At 37.5% G+C, this 18,367-nt stretch overlaps 1 protein-coding gene, 2 non-coding genes and 1 pseudogene across 3 annotated transcripts; all 4 read right to left on the reverse strand.

Annotated features, from left to right (window-relative positions):
* Positions 1–2,688: 2,688 nt before the first annotated feature.
* On the reverse strand, positions 2,689–8,654 carry LOC143881870 (small ribosomal subunit protein eS4z-like). Its single transcript, XM_077385192.1, has 5 exons — positions 8,523–8,654; positions 4,639–4,716; positions 4,369–4,549; positions 4,126–4,223; positions 2,689–3,355 (listed from the first exon to the last, which is right to left on the reverse strand). Exons 1-5 carry the CDS (start codon positions 8,523–8,525, stop codon positions 2,924–2,926), a joined length of 792 nt encoding a protein of 263 aa, XP_077241307.1. The 5' UTR covers positions 8,526–8,654; the 3' UTR covers positions 2,689–2,923.
* Positions 8,655–12,655: 4,001 nt separating this feature from the next.
* On the reverse strand, positions 12,656–12,751 carry LOC143882383 (small nucleolar RNA Z266). The gene has a single exon (XR_013252222.1). It is a non-coding gene; the product is annotated as a small nucleolar RNA Z266 (small nucleolar RNA).
* Positions 12,752–16,312: 3,561 nt separating this feature from the next.
* LOC143882382 (small nucleolar RNA Z266) lies at positions 16,313–16,409 on the reverse strand. The gene has a single exon (XR_013252221.1). It is a non-coding gene; the product is annotated as a small nucleolar RNA Z266 (small nucleolar RNA).
* An 842-nt stretch (positions 16,410–17,251) lies between these two features.
* Positions 17,252–17,825, reverse strand: LOC143880961 (germin-like protein 9-3; annotated as a pseudogene).
* Between the last annotated feature and the right edge of the window lie 542 nt (positions 17,826–18,367).

An 18,367-nucleotide genomic window follows, 5' to 3' on the forward strand; every position in this document is an offset into this window, starting at 1 on the left:
AATCCAAATTATGGAGACCTGAACTTTCCGAATCGCACCGTGAAGCAACCGAGAGGTAGGAAAAGGACCCATGACCGAGGTCAAACAAGCAAAGTGAATGCAAAGAAACTCAAAATTAAAACTGAAAGAACAACCACAATCAAGGAAATTAAAAGGTCAGATCTCAAGTGAATGGCGATCGACCCTGAAACAAGCAAGACGATCCGTCTCTACATTGACCGAATTCTAATATGCTGGAACCGAACCAGGTGACTCCACACGATCCAAGATTTTGTGTATCATCTCTGAGAATCTCCAAGGGTGAGCATGCCTTCCGTCTAACAATCTCACTACAGTAAGGGAGACACCCTACACAATAATGATTTCCAAATCTCCTCTATCCATCAATCTAATAATTCTCTGAAGAACAACCCTCACTTCTGCCTCATTAGAGTTCTTTGATTCCAATAGGGCCAGAGAAAGCTTATATGGCTAGACTAAGTCATCTCTGAAAAGACCTCCAATGTCAGTTGGACCGGGGTTGCCGAAGCAGAACCATCGAAGTTTAGCTCCAGCCAACTAGGGTCAGTCCATCTAAGCGCCATGACTACCTCTGGATCCCCACTCGAGTAAATCTCCCTTCAAGGGCATGTGATATCTGTAGTTGAATACATTTTGAAGAGAGAGAGTCCTAGCCCAAGAAATTGGTAGAGTTAAACGCCTGGAAAAAGTAGAATTATAACTTTTGACTACATTCTTAAAAGGGCGAGTGTTCCTCTCTTACCATAAAGCCCAGATAGTGGCCAACAAGAGTAACTTCGAAGAAGTCCCACATAAACACAAGTTTTCAAGAGACGCTTTCTAAATCTCTTATGAAACAATCCTAGACAGAATATGAGAACACTGAAAAAATATGAGAACCTGTCCATCATAGGCATATCTGAGCACTATTTGTCAACCTAGATAGAACTCTATTGCCTGAACTCTATTCCACGAGTAACCTCTGAATTTGATGCTTCTATGAATTTGCGCTTCTATCTCAATATATCCCTCCAAATCGTCAAGGCTCCAAATCTATATTTATCATCAGATATTCAATTACCCAAACAAGTATAGTACTTACATTCAATTATTTTGACAAAGGGCTTATGCGGAAGGAAAGGAACGATCATTTTATTTTTCAAAGGCAAAATAAATTGCTTTGGCACTGTAATGAATAAGATAATTGTTGAAGTGTCCAAACTTGCGCTTAAGTTAGACATTTAACTGATATTCTTCTCTCAAAAATAATAAAAGTTTGGATTTCCATATGAGAATTTCTCCCCTTCTTTTACACCCCCTCCACATGATAATTTGTTAAAATGGTTGGTCGCGGAGATTTTACGAGGAATATGAGAAATTTGTACAGTTCGAACGCTTAAGTTTAAGGTTCGTCTATCCCAAGTTTTGGGTCTTCCTCTCTCATGAGTTCCGAGTTAGGGATGGTGTCTTGTGGCCATGAATGTAGGATATTTCTCTTTACCTAATCAACCGGTAGGGGTCCCTGCCAAAACCCAGCTTACATATAAAAAAATGATTAAATTCAGGGAGGATATTTCCCCTTTGAAACTAAAATGCAATTAGGTAATTCACAAACATTTCTTTTAGATTAATGATTTGCACTTAAAAAGCTACTGTGCATTTATTTTTGTTGTTAATCAATCATTCAATCTTAACTTACTATATAATGTGTATTCTGTGGCTAAAAGATGATTTTCTAGGTTACACGAACCAAGGCCTGCCTGATGGACGGTTGCGATCCAATAGCAGTGAGATCCACTATCCGCATAACTATTTTTATGAAAATCAGTACTCTTATAACTAGTTTTTATGTGGAAAAATTAGAACTACAGCTATGGATGCGCAGAGATTTCTCTAAGCCCTTGTTTAGATTGCAGGAAACATTACCAGAATTTCAGGCTCAATGGTGTTTGATTAACCGCACTGCAGTTATTTAGAGACATTCAATTTATAATAGCATCCCTGTAAAAAAGCAATGACCAAATTCTTCCTATCTAAATGTTGGAAAAAATCCCTATTAAAATCAAAAGAAGCAGAATGAAGAGACAAGCACTATTTATCAACATTATAAAGGTAACTTATTGCTAACCTTTTTGGCAAAAATAGAGTCAGAGCTTTACTTATGCTGTTAATATATGAACATGAGGTACCTCATTACTATTTTTTTTTTGGTAAAAACAATGCCAAAGCTTATTTGTGGTATGTAATTGCGGTGATGATTTTTTTGGGAGGTAAGTTGGGATTGAACCTCAACCTGAAGGTTGAAGAACATAATCTTTACCAGAAACAGTGATTCAGATTTTGATTCTTGAAGTCCTTTTTTGCAGTGGGGTTTTGAGAACTTTCTCGGATTGCTATCCCAAAACACCAAAACCAATATGCAACTGCATCTACTCTTTGGGTTTTAACTTGATAATGGCACCTGAGTGTAGTAATATCAACTATCGAATTTGAAAGTAATAACCATTTGAAAAAGAGTCACTTCTATGAATTTTCTTCAAAGCTTCTCACTCTCCGGAAGACTCCACTCCGTGATTATGGTGAAATTATCACCATGAAAATAAAAGATTTCATTTACATACCGCGACAGAAATAAAGATATAAAACAGCTAAACTGAAAGAAATTCCAAAAGAAAAACAACCCACGGGTAGACGAAACAACCAAAATTCAACCCAGAATGCAACTACAAAAATTCGATGAAAAAGTAAAAGCAGTACATAGTCTCAACAGTTTAACTTCATCTCAGGTCCAGAGAAATTAAAAACCAAAGAACTAGCTATCATTTTACTAAAACGATTAAAATGAAGAGATATCAACCTGCAAGACTGCGATCATCCATATAAGTAAAGCTCTCTCTGAAATGAAATATACCTGGAGATATCCTCACGCAGTGGTTGCTGTTGCCGCAAGGCGCTTCCTTGCCTCTTCGATGATTGTTAGCTTGATCCCCTTGCCCTTTGGTAGAGACACCCAAGGTTTAGTCCCCTTGCCAATGGTGAACACATTGCCCAGACGAGTTGCAAATTCATGACCAGTAGCATCCTGGACATGAATGGTCTCGAAAGTGCCCTTATGCTTCTCCCTGTTCTTGATAACACCAACACGTCCTCTGTTCCTCCCGCCCGTTACCATGACAACATTTCCAACATCAAACTTGATAAAGTCAATGATCTTGTTGGACTCAAGGTCGATCTTGATGGTATCGTTGGCTTTGATAAGTGGGTCTGGATAGCGTATGGTACGACCATCATTGGTGTTGATGTAAGGAATGCCTTTCTTTCCAAACTGCACAGTTCGCACCTTGCAAAGCTTGGACTGTGGGGTGGAAAAAAGTTTGATAATTTCATATCAGAAACTTGTCAACAATTTAAAAACAGAAAGTCTTCTTCACAGACACGAGTGTGTGGGTTCATTTTGTGTATGAATATCAGAGTGCATTCTTGCGGACTGTCATCCTGGTTTCCAGTTGCTGTAAAATGAGGGAATTCTAATGATGCCAGAGTTACAAGTATAGTGACCGCTTAAAAAATTGAAGTAAAACACATTAGTAATTTAAGAAAAAAACTCAATTAAAAAACTAAATTAAATATGCCATGAGAACAAATACAGACACTATATTCATCAATAAGGATTATTGATTTTTTTTAATGGTAACAAATGTAGAAATTGAATATGACAGAATGTTCATACTTCATATAACCAGCTACCTTGGATGTCCATATTCCCAGCCCATTTTTTTCTCTTGTCTCCTTTTTAAATACTACATAATGTTCATATAGTGAACTACCTTCGGTTCTTCAAAAAATTATTGATGCACTTCAAAATAGAATCTTTAATCAACCAGACATCACCATTTAGAATTTTATATTTTTTGAAGAATCCAAGGGCTCACAATAAACATTCTGTACTATTTAAAAAGGAAGGTATCATTGGCATCCCAGAAAGATTATCCGGATAGTGCATACTAAATCACATTTCAGAGAACATTAATATATTTTCTCATATTAAAGTTGATGATAATGCAATAACTCATGGGCATTCAGCAATCATTAAAAAAAACGCATGGAAAAGTCCCACTCACAGACCTTTGCCTCCTCATCCTTGATCGCGTGGAGGCGGAACCGACCCTTGGTATCATAAAGGAGACGGAAGTTCTCATTTGTTTTAGGAATTGAGACAACATCTGCCAAACCCAGGAAATAAGCCAATAGTTACGTCAAGTGGATGAGAAAAATAAAAGAACGTTTTGATGTTATTGACTCATTTAATGGTATCAACATCATACAAAAAAAAATGAAAACTTGGTGAGAGGAATGAGATGTGCATACCCATGAAACCTGCAGGATATGTCTTGTCAGTTCTGACTTTGCCGTCAACCATAACATGCCGTTGCATCAAGATTGAAATGACTTCACGGTACGTGAGAGCATATTTCAACTTGTTTCGCAGAATAAGAATTAAAGGCAAGCATTCCCTAGCTTTGTGAGGGCCAGATGATGGCTTGGGAGCCTACAGAAGAAAAAAAACATCCACTCATGCAAATGAAACATATCGATGTGGCTAGGTAATAGTCACAATATTATGCACTTTATACTTACGAATGCACCACCAAGTTTGTCGAGCATCCAATGCTTCGGGGCATTGAGTCTCTTCAAATGTTTCTTCAAACCTCTGGCCTGAAGTGTACAGAAAAGATATGAGGAAAAAAAGCTCAGCAACCACGGTAAAGCTAACATTAAAAATGAACCCAATTACTTATCATGGGAACATCCATAATAATCGGTACTATTGTTTTTCTAAAAAAGATCAATGTGCTTAAAACATTCTGACATGGGAAACCAAAAGCAATTAAATAACAAGAAACATTCAATTTCCATAAACCAGTAACAAACAACCCAACATGTAGAAATGGATATTATTTTTAAAGTCCAATGTACACAATTGTGCAAATTGTACCGGTTTTACAAGGTCATTCAGATTTTAAATCACTGGCCGTTGGATAATGGAAATCCCATGTGCCCATTTGTACAGTTTGTTATGAATGGCCACTCTCATAAAGAAAAACTGATTTGGCGATGTTGAAGGGGCCCAAGAAACAATAGAAGATACGCTGCAGGGGCCTAAGTTGCTCCTCACATTACTTAATTCACCTTATTAGTTTTCAAGCCTAATGAGAGATTTTTCATACAGTGGGATGTTCCCCATGGTGATAGCAAACCGGGGTTAATTTTGTCATTTCAAAAGAAAGGGCACCATACTATACAATTATGGTATGTTATGGGGGTGACAGTGGGGTACATTTCTGGACCTGCAGCATGGTACTTAAACTGGGGTAATAGGGTTGATTCCATGCAAATGCGAAGTACAAACATGCAACATATTTTAAGTGAAAAAATGAACAGTTAAACCTTGATTTATTTAGATAAAATCATCTACCAACATCGTCCTAGGAAATAAAAACCAACAAATTCTACAAATATTGGCCAATCAACCATTAATTTTTGATTTTAACATAAAAGAGACCAACATGGTTTTAAATTCAGTAGCAGAGTTGCCAAAGTGGGATTCAACAGGATCCGGGCCATTGCAACCAATACCATTAGTTTCACATGGTTGATTGCTTTCATCATCCTTCGTCGAAATATGGGCACAATACGTTAATTTAGAGTGACCGCCTAGAAGTGGACCTAGGACTCTATAGGCACCAGCTGACATTCCGATGTGGGTTCATAACCTGCTTATGGGACCGAAAGGTGTTAGTGACCGGTCCCACTCGGTTGAAAATCGGTCTCTACACGAGTGTGTGGGTTCATTTTGTGTTGAAGTCATGTCTGGTATGACTATGATCGTGTGAATCCTAAGGGTTGAAGGAGCAATCATTTTTGTTCACCGTTGGGTATTCAGAGTCATAAAAGTCACTCCAGACATGAGTTTAACATAAAATGAACCCAGTGCGCTAGAAAAAAAAAATTCTCCTTCAACCCTGAGGATTCACACAGTCATATAAAGTCAATCCAGACATGAATTCAACATAAAAAGAACCCACACAGTGGAGAACAATTTCTCCTACATCCCTGAGGATTCACATGGTCATAAAGTCACTCCAGACATGACTTCAACATAAAATGAACCCACACAGTGCACTAGAGAACAATTTCTCCTTCACCCCTGAGGATTCACACTGTCAAAAAGTCACTCCAGACATGACTTCAACATAAAATGAACCCACACAGTGCACTAGAGAACAATTTTCAACCGAGTGTGATCAATAACTAGCACCTTCCGGTCCTATAACCATGCCACAAACCCACATGGTAATGTCAATTGGTTGCTACAGAGACATCTAAGGGTCCTAAGTATTGACTGTAATCGATTTTTGAGAAATTGAGGTATTTCGCCTCTATTTCAACAAAAGATGGCAAAAGAATTTAAACATCTGAACCAAGAGCATTAAATGCAATGCGCCCGAATTTTGGCGAGGCCTGCAACAAGTAGTAACTTCTGAACTGAGGGTCCTAATCATATTGAAATAAAATAAAAAGACATAAGGAAAATAAAAAAAATTGATGAGAGCGCATGCAAAACATGAGAGACAATCAAACTCAGACGTCATTGATAGAGCTAGGAATACATATTCTGGGCAGATATACAACTGTATCCATGGTATTAGCAAAAGCAAAGAACATCATATGGCATAATACATGCTTATTGCTAATACGGCAGTTATTAGTAATAATAGCCAAGCAAGGTGGCAATAACAAATGCAAAGTGAATCTTAAGATGAAAACTTTTGAACCATACTTTTTTTTACACCTAAGTTTATCTCGTGTACAATTTTTTTTTCTGAAATGGTTGTTTATCTCATGTTCATAACTTCTAAAGAACCTTCTTATATTCGAGTAAAACAATGCACGTGTAATTGTAATGAAGCATACTGCATTTGTTTTCCAACCACCATCACTCTTATCCATGTAAAGCTCACTAGCAAGCCCACTCAATTTTCCAAAAAAATTATCATAGATAAAGCTTACTAGCAGACCCACTCAAGTTTCCAACTTCAAAATATTATCACAGATAAGAAGCTCAATAGCAAGCCCACTCAAGTTTCCAATCAAAATATTATCATTGATAAAAAGCTCACCAGCAAACCCACTCAAGTTTCCAACTTCATAATATTACGATAGACACCATGATAACACTAATACTCAGATTCTAAAATATATTTTTTAATGGCTCAGACTCTAAAATATTATTTTAATCTAAATCGTTGAAATGATATTGGGAAATATAATCATCGAATTACTTTATTTAAATTTCAATTTATAACAACCATACAATGGTTAAAATTTTCTATTAATAATCAGGATTTGTATCTTCTTTCCCCATCATCACTTTTATCCATGTAAAGCTCATTACCAATAAACTCAATACTATCATAAGCATCAACCGAGTACCCGACCACATCATGCCGAGTTGACTAGGATTTTCTTGGACGGCGTTTTGACCAGCATCCGCATTTTGAAACACTAATTCAGACGTTTCCATTCAGCATGCACATGTGCCATACTTTCACTAGGCAAGAGTAAGACCACTATTAAAGACTCCAAGGACCACTACTAGCATCAACAAAAATCCTGTCTTTCATTTTGACACTTTATTTATAATATTTGATTTTGAAATATTTATGCAGAGGCACAAGCATTTTGAGATAGGCAAAGATAAGAAGGGGAAGGTGGCTATTTTTTCTACTAGTTTTTTTATTCTGTCTTTGTCTGTGTTGTCTAACTTTTGATTCAATAAATTGTATGATTCTTCCTAAGTTTTCTGTGGCCTTTTGTTTCTGAAAAGACGATCTGACTTACTATTTCATGAAATTACTCAAGTAAAACATCCATTTTATCTTCTTATAAGAAGGGGAAGAGAACCCTACTATTAACGCCAACCCTAAGGGGCCGTTTGAATACATGGCTTTTATAATCAAGGATTGTAAAATCCTGAATTTTACAAGCTAAAATCTGGATTTTATAAGCTAAAACCTAGATTTAAAATGCTAAAACCTGGATTTTAAATGCGTAAATAAGGTGTGTTACAACTCAATCTCGTAAAATCTAGTCTTTGGCTCATAAAATCCAGCTTTTAGCTTGTAAAATCCAAAATCTGAGATTTTACAATCCTATATTATAAAATCCATCTATCCAAACCCCAATGATAAAAGCATGCCTCTCATTAAACTAAAGAGTCCGACAGATCTACAGAAATAAATTAAAAATCGAAAGACAAATAACCTAAGAACACAAACTAGTTGCAGCGATGAGAACTACTGAAAATATTTAGAGAGATCAAAGATCCATAGAGAAACAAAGATCAAATATATATAGGGAAAAAAAAAAAGCAGACGAATATAGCAAAAAAAAAACTGTGGAGAACATGAGATCGACAAGAACAGAAACAAATAGAAGTTCTGAAAACTGAAGAATCGTACCATTTTTAGGGATTTGAAGAAGAACGCCTATGAGATCGACTCTTCTGCAAATGCAAATCGCTGGCCCAAAACCCTAAGGCCCTTCTACAAGGCAAAACGGAGTATTTATACACATATGAGCAACCCTAATGCTTATTGAGATTACGATAATGACCCGGCGGAAAATAGTGAAATGCTAAGGACTTTCGTGCTAATAAGATTTGTGTATGTGCGAGTGCAAACTCAATTCCGTTGAGATTACGATAATGCCCCCGATGTAAAATATGGACATACTGATGCTACGGAATAGAATATTTGGATGAGCAAAATGCTCCCATCAAAAAGAGTGAAATGCTAACGTCGTGTGACTAAGATTTATGTAACATTTCACGGGACCCGCCTTAAAACTGGGGTGGGGAACTTGGGCCGGGCTCAACCCGAACCAAACGGGTTCAACCCAGTTTTGGCTTGGGTTGGGTTGCCATTTTCTAGGCGTGGGTTGGGTTGGGTTGGGTTGGGTTAGGTTGGATAAAGCCAACCCGATTTAATTTCAAGTTGGGATAGGGTTGAGGCCTTGGCAACCCAACTTGACTTGAACCCGACTCCGTCACCTATTTTTTTCTATGATTTTCTTATGGTTATGTTTTCTTCTTTTTTTTAATTTTTCTGTTTGGCCCTAGATGAACCTGAACCCAACCGGACCCAATTTGGAGGCGAGTTGGGTTAGGGTTGACCATCCTCAACCCAAGGCTTAGGTTGGTTCGGGTTAGGGTTGCCATCTCGGGTTGGGTTAGGGTTGGCCTCAACCCATCCCGAGTTGCACCCTACTTAAAATGAAACTTATTTAATAACTACAAAGAAAGGCTACTGATATTGGCACTACCATATTGTAATAATTGCACTAACTCATTAAGTCCTTTCTTATTTATTTAAACAGTTATGAAAGAATATTTACAGCTCCAAAAAACTCTCATAGGCCCGTTAAAAAAGAAAATGACAAGTTGAGTTTGTGCAATTATCAAAACATGGTAATGCCAATATCAGCAGCCAATAGAAATTAACATATATAAGTTGTTTGATATGTATAGAGAAATCAACGCATATATATGATATTTAATAGCAATAAAGAAAGAGAAAACGGTTCCTACACATATGTGTAGAGAGTTCTCTACACACTAGCTTAAAATACAGTGGGGGCCCACATTGTTTGGGTGATCTAAGCCATCCATTTTAAAGGCCCTCATATAGATAGGGTGTCTACAAAAAATCAGATCCATAGGATCATCCCAACCCTACGATTTGTGGAGGTAAAATGGATGTCTTTAAACCTTCACAAATTAGTCCATTTTTTGCCTCTACAGTTCGAATGGTTAGGATGATCCTATGGATCTGATTTTTTTGTGGACACCCTATCTATGTGAGAGCCTTAAAAATGAATGGTTTGGATCACCCAAATAATGTGGCCCCCGCTGTATTTTAAGCTAGTGTGTAGATAACTTATCTACACGTGTGTAGGAACCGTTTTCTCATAAAGAAATTTATATATTAAGATATTTGATAGCCATGACGAAGATTACAAGTACAAGATATTTATTGAAGGGATTTGCTAGGGACCATCGCAGAGGCCATTTCATGGGTGAGCTGTTGCATGAGAGCGCAGCCACCTCATATGAATTGAATGCATAAGACAAAATGTGTGCCTATGTGGCTGCTCTCTCATGCAACAGCCCGCCCTCGAAATGCCTTCTGCGATGGTCCCTAGCAAATCCTTTTATTTAATGGATATAGAGAACTTTACATTTATACGGTATTTGATAGTTAACAAACTTTACACATATGGGTCATGTTTGGCCACCATAACTTTTTTTTCCCGTGATAAATTTAGTTTCTCAGGTGATGAGAGGTGTAGGGCGATTGGGAGAAGGAGTGATTTCAGAGGGCACTACTGAGTAGAGGGCGAGAAAAACATGAAAAACGAGGAAACCAAAAAACTCCATTCAAATATATGAAACAAAAAACTCCACTCAAATATACGATTGATTTTTTTAGTTCTCACTCTCTACTCATCTGTGCCCTCTCAAATCCATCCTCCTACCCGCCCTAGGCCACTCACCACTTGAGAAACAAAATTTATCATGAAAAAAAAATATCTTGGTTACACAACACATGGCCTACATAAGGTTTGTGTGCCAACTTGTAGCTATATAGAAGTGCTCTACCCTATAGACTATAGGGGCGGAGGCACATATAGCATGAGGGGGGCATGTCCCCCAATAACTAGAAAAATCTCTTTTATAGTACATGGCATTCACATGCATGCTTGGATTGTTTAATGGCCATGCCCCCACCTCCCGCCCCGACCAATGCAAGCCGGTGTAAATTAGTCCAGCCCCCAAGTGTAAATTCCTGGCACCCCTGCCTATAGTGAACAGTCACAAGTGGAACCTAGTGTATCATACTAGGCCCACTATATTGTGTTACAACAAGGCGGCCCTATGCAGCATTCCAATGTAAATACATAACCATTTGGCTATGTGAGGGAATTATGCATGAAATTTTAGTTTATGTAGTGGTGGGAGAGGGAGAGAATTGAAAGGGCACGAGTGATGAGAAGGTGAGAAGTGGCTAAAAAACAGGAAAAGAAAAGCTTTAATCAAAATAGAATTTTTATTTTCCTTATTTTTCAGCCACTTGGGACCATCTCGTCGCTCATGCTGTCTCACACTATCACTACCTCTCTTTCTATCGCACCACTAGGTAAACTAATATTCCATGAAAAAAAAAATTCATGGTTGCCAAAACATTTGCAGTGGGAACATTGTAAGACCCTGCTCGGTACACAGCAACCAAAGGTGTTGGAGCGGTTTAACTTTCTGCCTTGCTAATGTGGAGCCTCGCTTGTATTTTTATTTTTTTTCTGTTTCTTTGTTTATCTTTAATCTGCTTGTATAGTTGTATCTTTTGGGTTGACATTCTCTATGCCCCTATGGTCATCAATATTTCTTGCTACTATTCAAAAAAAGGGTCACTCTTGTTGATTGAATGGCATCTCATCTGTTATGTCTAACTCAGGGCTCAGCCAAGTGAATCTAAAGCATTGGATTTTATAAGTTTTAATTGTACTGGGGGATGAGACACACCTCATTTTGCCCACTAGTTATAGAATACATATACGCCCCCCAACTTGGGAAGTAAAGGCCTTGATTGTTTTGAGAAGCTATTGACTCCAAAACTGATTATTGTACTCAAATTTACATTTAGTTTTGAGTTAAATAACCAGTTTTGGACTCACAATTGGTACAAGAGAACCGATTACTAAATTCAACATATTAGTTTTAAAGCTTAAAGAGTGACTTTTCTAGGTTGTTCTCCATGAGAATAGCAAGCTAGGGATTATTTTATCCTTGGATAAACATGTTTTCCCCGTTTCAGCAGATAGGGTATCATACTATACAATTATGATGAGGTACATTATACAAGGAACACAGGTTCTGGCAACTTGTAATCCCAACATGGAAAGGGTATATCAAGAAAACATCAAAAAGAGAACAGGCTAATTAAATGAAAGAATTCATGACATGAAAGTTCAAAACCATGCAACAAAAAATTCGGTCCGCAACAAAGAACACATTAAACAAGAATCATCCCAACAAACGAATTCATTGCAGTAAAAAACCCATCAATTTTATCCTCAGTAAAAGGAGAATTCTCTCATTAGTTGACAGAGTTTTGGAGTAAAAAAAAAAGATCAGAACAGCACAATGTCTAGAGTTTTGGAGTAAGGGCAACAGCAGTTTACTTGTGTTCTCTCCATTCATCTGTTTCCTCTTCTCACTAGACATTTTCGTGGGGCGGGGAAGGGGGATAATTGGTACCAATCCCTGTGGGAATTGAACACGAGACCTTAGTCCTGGTTCATGGACCCTTACCACAAAATGCAGAAACAATCAGCATATAATACAATTTATCTAAAATCAGAGTGATGAGATGACTCCGAAACAAAATGCATAAACAAGCAGAAGGAAAACTGCCATCACCAATTTCTATCACCTTACAAATAAAGAAAAAGGACAAAAAAGTAGTAATGATCTGCCACTGAGGATTAAAACTCAACACAACAACAACACAACATCGGTTGTAAGTTGTAACAACAAAAGTGGGAAGTCAGGAATAATGTATGGCTCAAGAATTAAGTTCATGAGGGAAATTATCCTCTCACACATCTAATCGAATCATCATTCTTGCCACCTTTAAGCTTTGGAAAAAGAAAACCACAAGATAAAACAAATCAATGGTTTCACAGATTACAAAATGAAATTAAAGAAAAACAAAATTCGCCAACTCAAAATCACATAACATTTGGAAATATTTTGGATTAAAAAGAAAGTTGGAACACATTTAAGCAAAATATCACCTAGCTTGTTGGGTGAAACAATTCACACCACATTGGTAACAAAATTCGATTGTTAGATCAGAATAACAATTTAGTGATATTTGAAAGGATAAGACAGTTTATAAATCAACAACTAGGGCATTTCACAGACAGGCTGTTGGGTGAGAGGAGCAGCTAAGTCAGATGAATTAAATGAATAAGACAATCTGTTGAAAAGTGAGCCTATGTGGCTGCTCTCTCACGCAACCCAACCGGTCTGTGAAAGGCCTTCTGCGATGGTCCCTAGCAAATCCCGTAGTACAATTATTCGCACTTCAGTTACTCAGTCTTAGCTCGAAGGAGCCCAACAGTCTTTAAATCGTCATTTGCTTTTTTATCTCGCTTCTTGCATGGATTAAAACTTGCTTTGATCTAATTGGTTCTTTGAATCTCTTTCCAATTCAAACAATGCAAAGTGGGAACATTAAACACTTGAAAACATTTTGTCAATCAACCACCTGTGAATATTTGTAAAAGCATAAAACGGTTAGTTTCTGTCGTACAAACTCTACAACTGGTCGTGCAATTTATCCGGGTGTTCAAGTAGCTCATTGAAAACTTTCTTTCTGTAGAACAATACTTTAGATGAAACTAGGGTTATTGGTTAGTACATAAGGGAGAGCCGGACTTCCCCCAAAATAATGTGGTTGTCATTGGAGACATAATCTAGAATTTTCAAAAGCTTAGGTCTGATTCATCTTCTCAAAGAAATCAAACTCACTGGGATAATGCACATCAAGCTGAACATTGTACAGGTGCTTTCTAAGTAGAGTGGATCGTACCCAAGAACAAAGTAAAACAGGCAATTTATCTTCTTCGAAGTTAGAATGACCTGCTTAACCCCACAAAAAAATTAGAAAACAAAACCCCTAATCAAAGAAACTAAAATCTTTCCACTAATCTCTATTTTGACAAAATCCCCTAGTACAGAAGCCCTGAGCTTTGGCTGTGTTGAAGAACTCTGAAAAAAGCCACCTCCTAATGGGATGCTAAAATTGAACTTTGATGGTGCTTGTTTTGGAATCCGGATCCGGCCAGGGTGAGAGGCTTATGTCGGGAAGATAGTGGCAATGTGCTTTGGGCCTTTTACGGTCCGATTAGAGAGTGTGATGCTACGGAGGCGAAAGTTAAAGCGGCTTTTCAAGGACTAAAAAAGATTAGGATGGATAGTTTGAAGAACTTAATTGTTGAAGGGGATTCTCTAAATGTGATCTGATGGTTGAAGGGTGACGTAGTTCCTCCTTGGAGATTCTTGGCTCTTTTTAATGAAATGGAGGAAATAATCGCGGACGCAAATATTGATTGAACCATGTTTGGAGGTCCACAAATGAGAAGGCGGATTTGTTGGCTAGGAGAGGGGTGGGGAGCGATTTTTTGAGATGGTTTGATCATCTTCCTCCTTGAGGTGTCCTCTGAGTTGTGCTCTTTTTTCTGTTTCTTTTTTCTTTTTGTATTCTTAGAATTTCCCTTCTTGGGGCCTCCCTTTTATTCAATATTATTCGCCATTTCAAAAAAAAAAAGAAAAAAAAAAGAAGAAAAGAAACGAGTTAGCATTTAAGAGGATGAGCTGAAACAATACACCCAAAAACAGAACACATGATGGAAATGAGAGAAAGACAAAAAAAAAATTTGAATGATAGCCAATTTTTATTAAAAAGGAGAGCAGGATGATCAAGATACAAAATACAAGAAAACCATAAGATAGAGATACAAAGGAACACAAATAAATAAGTGAGAGAGTCAAAGACGGCCAAAGATTCTTTCGACACCCCCAATTTAGCCCATCTATCTGCAACCTCGTATGCGGAGGGAGATGCTTGAAGCATAGATCAAAAGATCTAATACAATATGAAATATCATCAAAGTATCAAATCTCCAAGAATTCCTTTGGATCCCACTTAATGACGTTCAAGGAGTCCCCATTAACCACCACCTCGTCAACGCCCATTTAATGCCAAGAGTTTGATGCCCTCTTGATGGACTGCACAAACCTCTTCTTTCGAAGCATCCGCTATCCCTGATGGAACTGCAAAGCCAGGATTGTTTGGGCTTACACAGCCCCACTAGGGATAGCAAAGCATCGCAAATTCCACACCGTACTTGAAAAAAAAAACCCTGATATTAGAATTGCATTGGCCAAGGTCGAGGGTGTTTATTTAAGGGCGTTTGGATACACGGATTTTAGATTCAGGATTTCTTCAAAATTGCAGCTAAGAGACGAGAAGAAGTGGACCGGCCGTTATTTTTTACTCATCTTTTACTTTTTGCCCTTCTTTCCAGCAGCAGATCCTCCCATATTTTCAGGTTTTAGAAATTTTAGAATGCACGAGAAATTTTTAAAACCTGAATCACTTAAAATCCAAAAAACACAGTCCGGACAGCATACAACAGCTTGATCGTGAAGACATGAACCCTCTTTTACACTGTTTCCGAACTAAAAACCTGGATTCTAAAATCCGCGTATCCAAACGGGCCCTTAGAGCTTGTTTGGATTGAAGGAATTTTCTGGAAAAGTTTGGAAAGGAAAATCTTTTTAATACTTCTCACTGTTATTTACTTACTTAAAAAGATAACTTGAGCCAACCCGAATCATATTTTACTTAGAGGGACCTTCATTTTATGATAATATATCTCTAAATTAACCATAATCATATCATTTCCCTCTAAATCTTGGGAAGAAAAAAAATTTCCTAAGAAAAGATTTTCCATTAGAAATATTTTTCTTGCAATCCAAACAAGGCCCAGGGTATTTTCGGATTCCAAGTAGTATATAAGAATCTTAAAGTTGTATAGCATAGCACTGTCTGGAAATCTGAAAGCAAAAAGAAGTGCGCTAGATAGAAGGTATAAAAAACTAAATAAAACTGAATTTTCTCAGAAAATGCTTGAATTACCCGGGCAAGCTGATTTTGTTTTAGAAAATTACATACTAATAAAAAGACAAGATTAGAACAAAAAACAGAGAGAAAAAGAGAGAAAGAGGAAGAGAAGGAAAGAAAGAGTAAACGGTTGAGGAACTCAGCCTTGATCTTATAGACAATCATCACGCCTTAAAAATAGAAGCAGAGATAATCAAAGGAAAACTAAGGAAAAGGTGGAAAGAAGATCAAATCTCCATCCTCTATATTTGATGTTTACCCATGAGAATTCGTGAGAGGTATAGGAACCATCTGATATAATTTACCTAAAATCAGAGTGAGGACATGACCCAATTAGAAAAAGGAAAACTGCTATCACAGATTTTTATAACCTTGTAATTTCTCAATTAGAAAAAGGAAAAAAAATAGTAATAATCTCCGATCAATAAGATATAGTGAAAAAAAAAAAAAAAAACTAAGATCAAAATTTCCTAAAAACTGAAAATTTCTTGTAACAACAAAAGTGGCAAGTCAGGAATAATGTATGCCTCAAGAATTTAAGTTCATAAGGGAAATTTGCCTTTCACACATCTAATTGATTCATCACTCTTGCCACGGATTACAAAATGAAATCAGAGAAAAACCCAATTTAGCTATTCAAAATCACATAAAAATACAGGGAAAAAGAAAAAAAAAAGAAAAATTCGTATTGGGAAGAATCTCAAGGCAGAAGAAAACCCAGGAAAAAAAAACTCAAAACTACAAAAAAAAAAAACAGATTAAAATCAAATTTGAGAGGAAACCCATATTAAGAGAGTGGAAAAGATATACATCACACAGAATGTAGATGAACAATAAAAAGAAAATCAGACAACCAATCTACAGAAAACCAGAACTAAACAAAGAAAAACAAAAGAGAGAAGAAAGGGGTGCGAAGAAAACCTAGACCAACGTCTGCTATTTATAGAGGTAGGTGTGTGATAGGAAACCCTAGATTGGGAAATAATGCATAAAAGACCTTTTCATCTCTAAAAATTACATAATTATGAGTTACTCTGTTAGACGCTTGTCAGTGGGACCACCGCCTTGATATAATAAACATAATCTAAACCGTTCATCTGTAGCTTCCTACCATGGAAATTGCATGGCCAATACATCTCCAACGACCGAATTGACATTGACATGATCTGAACAGTTCAACCAGAGGTCCATATTTAATACAAACTTTTGTCTAACGGTGGTCTACTCCATGGATATTGTTAGCCATTACAAATATGAACTATTGCACTTAATTAGCCTCACTCTAATCATATGATCATAGAAATTTGTTTTCGAATGCTATATCTCCTGAATGAATGTCCTCAAAATATAAATGAGGCATTATTCACTTAACAAAAATATGCTTATAGAATAAGCTAGCATAAAGAATAATCAGAGTACTAGTAGGAAGAGCAACAAATTTAGGGCTTAGGTGTTAATCCAGCCTTGATGTTTTAACAGTGGCGACGTCGTCGGTCTTGAAAGACTTGGCGAGGATTCCGTCATCGATACCAGCCGTAAAGACAGTGCTAGGAATCGATACAGTCCCCGCACTTACACTACCGAAAGCCGAGATGGCGATTGCCGATAACCGCTTAGGATCATTGTTATATTGAAAGTGTACAACACCCTTAGGAAAAACAAACATGTCCCCAGATTGGAGTATTTTGTGTGTAGAGCTTGTTGGTAGTGTCTATGAAACCGACCTCTAGATTGAGTGCCACCTAGGACGAACAAGAGCTCGGCTGAGCGAGGGTGAGTATGGAGAGGGTTGAAGGAATTTGGAGGGTAGAGTAGTACGGCGTAAGAGACACTCTGGCCGTCGAGGGCTGGGAATTCGGCCTTGGTCGCTTTTATGGCCTTGAAAGTTAAGGGTGGGCCCGCATTGACCACTGTGCGCATGCCGGTGAAGGTGAAGAAGTTGCCGTCCACGGTGGTGACATTTAGGGGGAGGATGAAGTCTGAGATAATGTCTGGATCGCTTGCGTGGGCCATATGAGATGTAGACAATGCAAGTAGGAGGAGGAGGATGGCATGTTTGTTATAAATGTTGAGGCCATGGATAATGCACCTTCATCGGTCTCTACTTGTATCAAGTATGCTCAAAACAGTGCTAAAATGGGAAAAAGAGAGGTACTGAAATTTTTATTAAGAACGGAAAAAAAATACTTGGAACTTACTACAAGATGCCTTGAATCCTTAGCATTGTTTCAGTTGAGATCATCCTAGCCTCACCATTGAATGAAGCTATAGTCTCTACACCCTTACGTGACTTACACGTAAAATAAGAGTGCATTCTACGCCCTTACGTGACTAGACAAATTAAGATTAAATTTTTCCATGAAAGCTTGTCTATTTGGAATTCACATGCTTGTGAATATCGTCTGATCTTTCACTCAGATTTTTCTCCATTTGACTCTCGAATTTGGAGTAACTTTTACATGATTCACAAGGTTCTACAAGTAATCGATATTTCACCATCAAAGGTTCACTTCTGCTTCGTTCATCAATGCCAGGTGACTAGGCCCCATTGCTCT

Source organism: Tasmannia lanceolata, unplaced genomic scaffold (genome assembly GCF_043159265.1).
Source record: "Tasmannia lanceolata isolate RefF3 unplaced genomic scaffold, GAP_Taslan_0.1 ptg000007l, whole genome shotgun sequence".
Classification (NCBI taxonomy): Eukaryota; Viridiplantae; Streptophyta; class Magnoliopsida; order Canellales; family Winteraceae; genus Tasmannia; species Tasmannia lanceolata.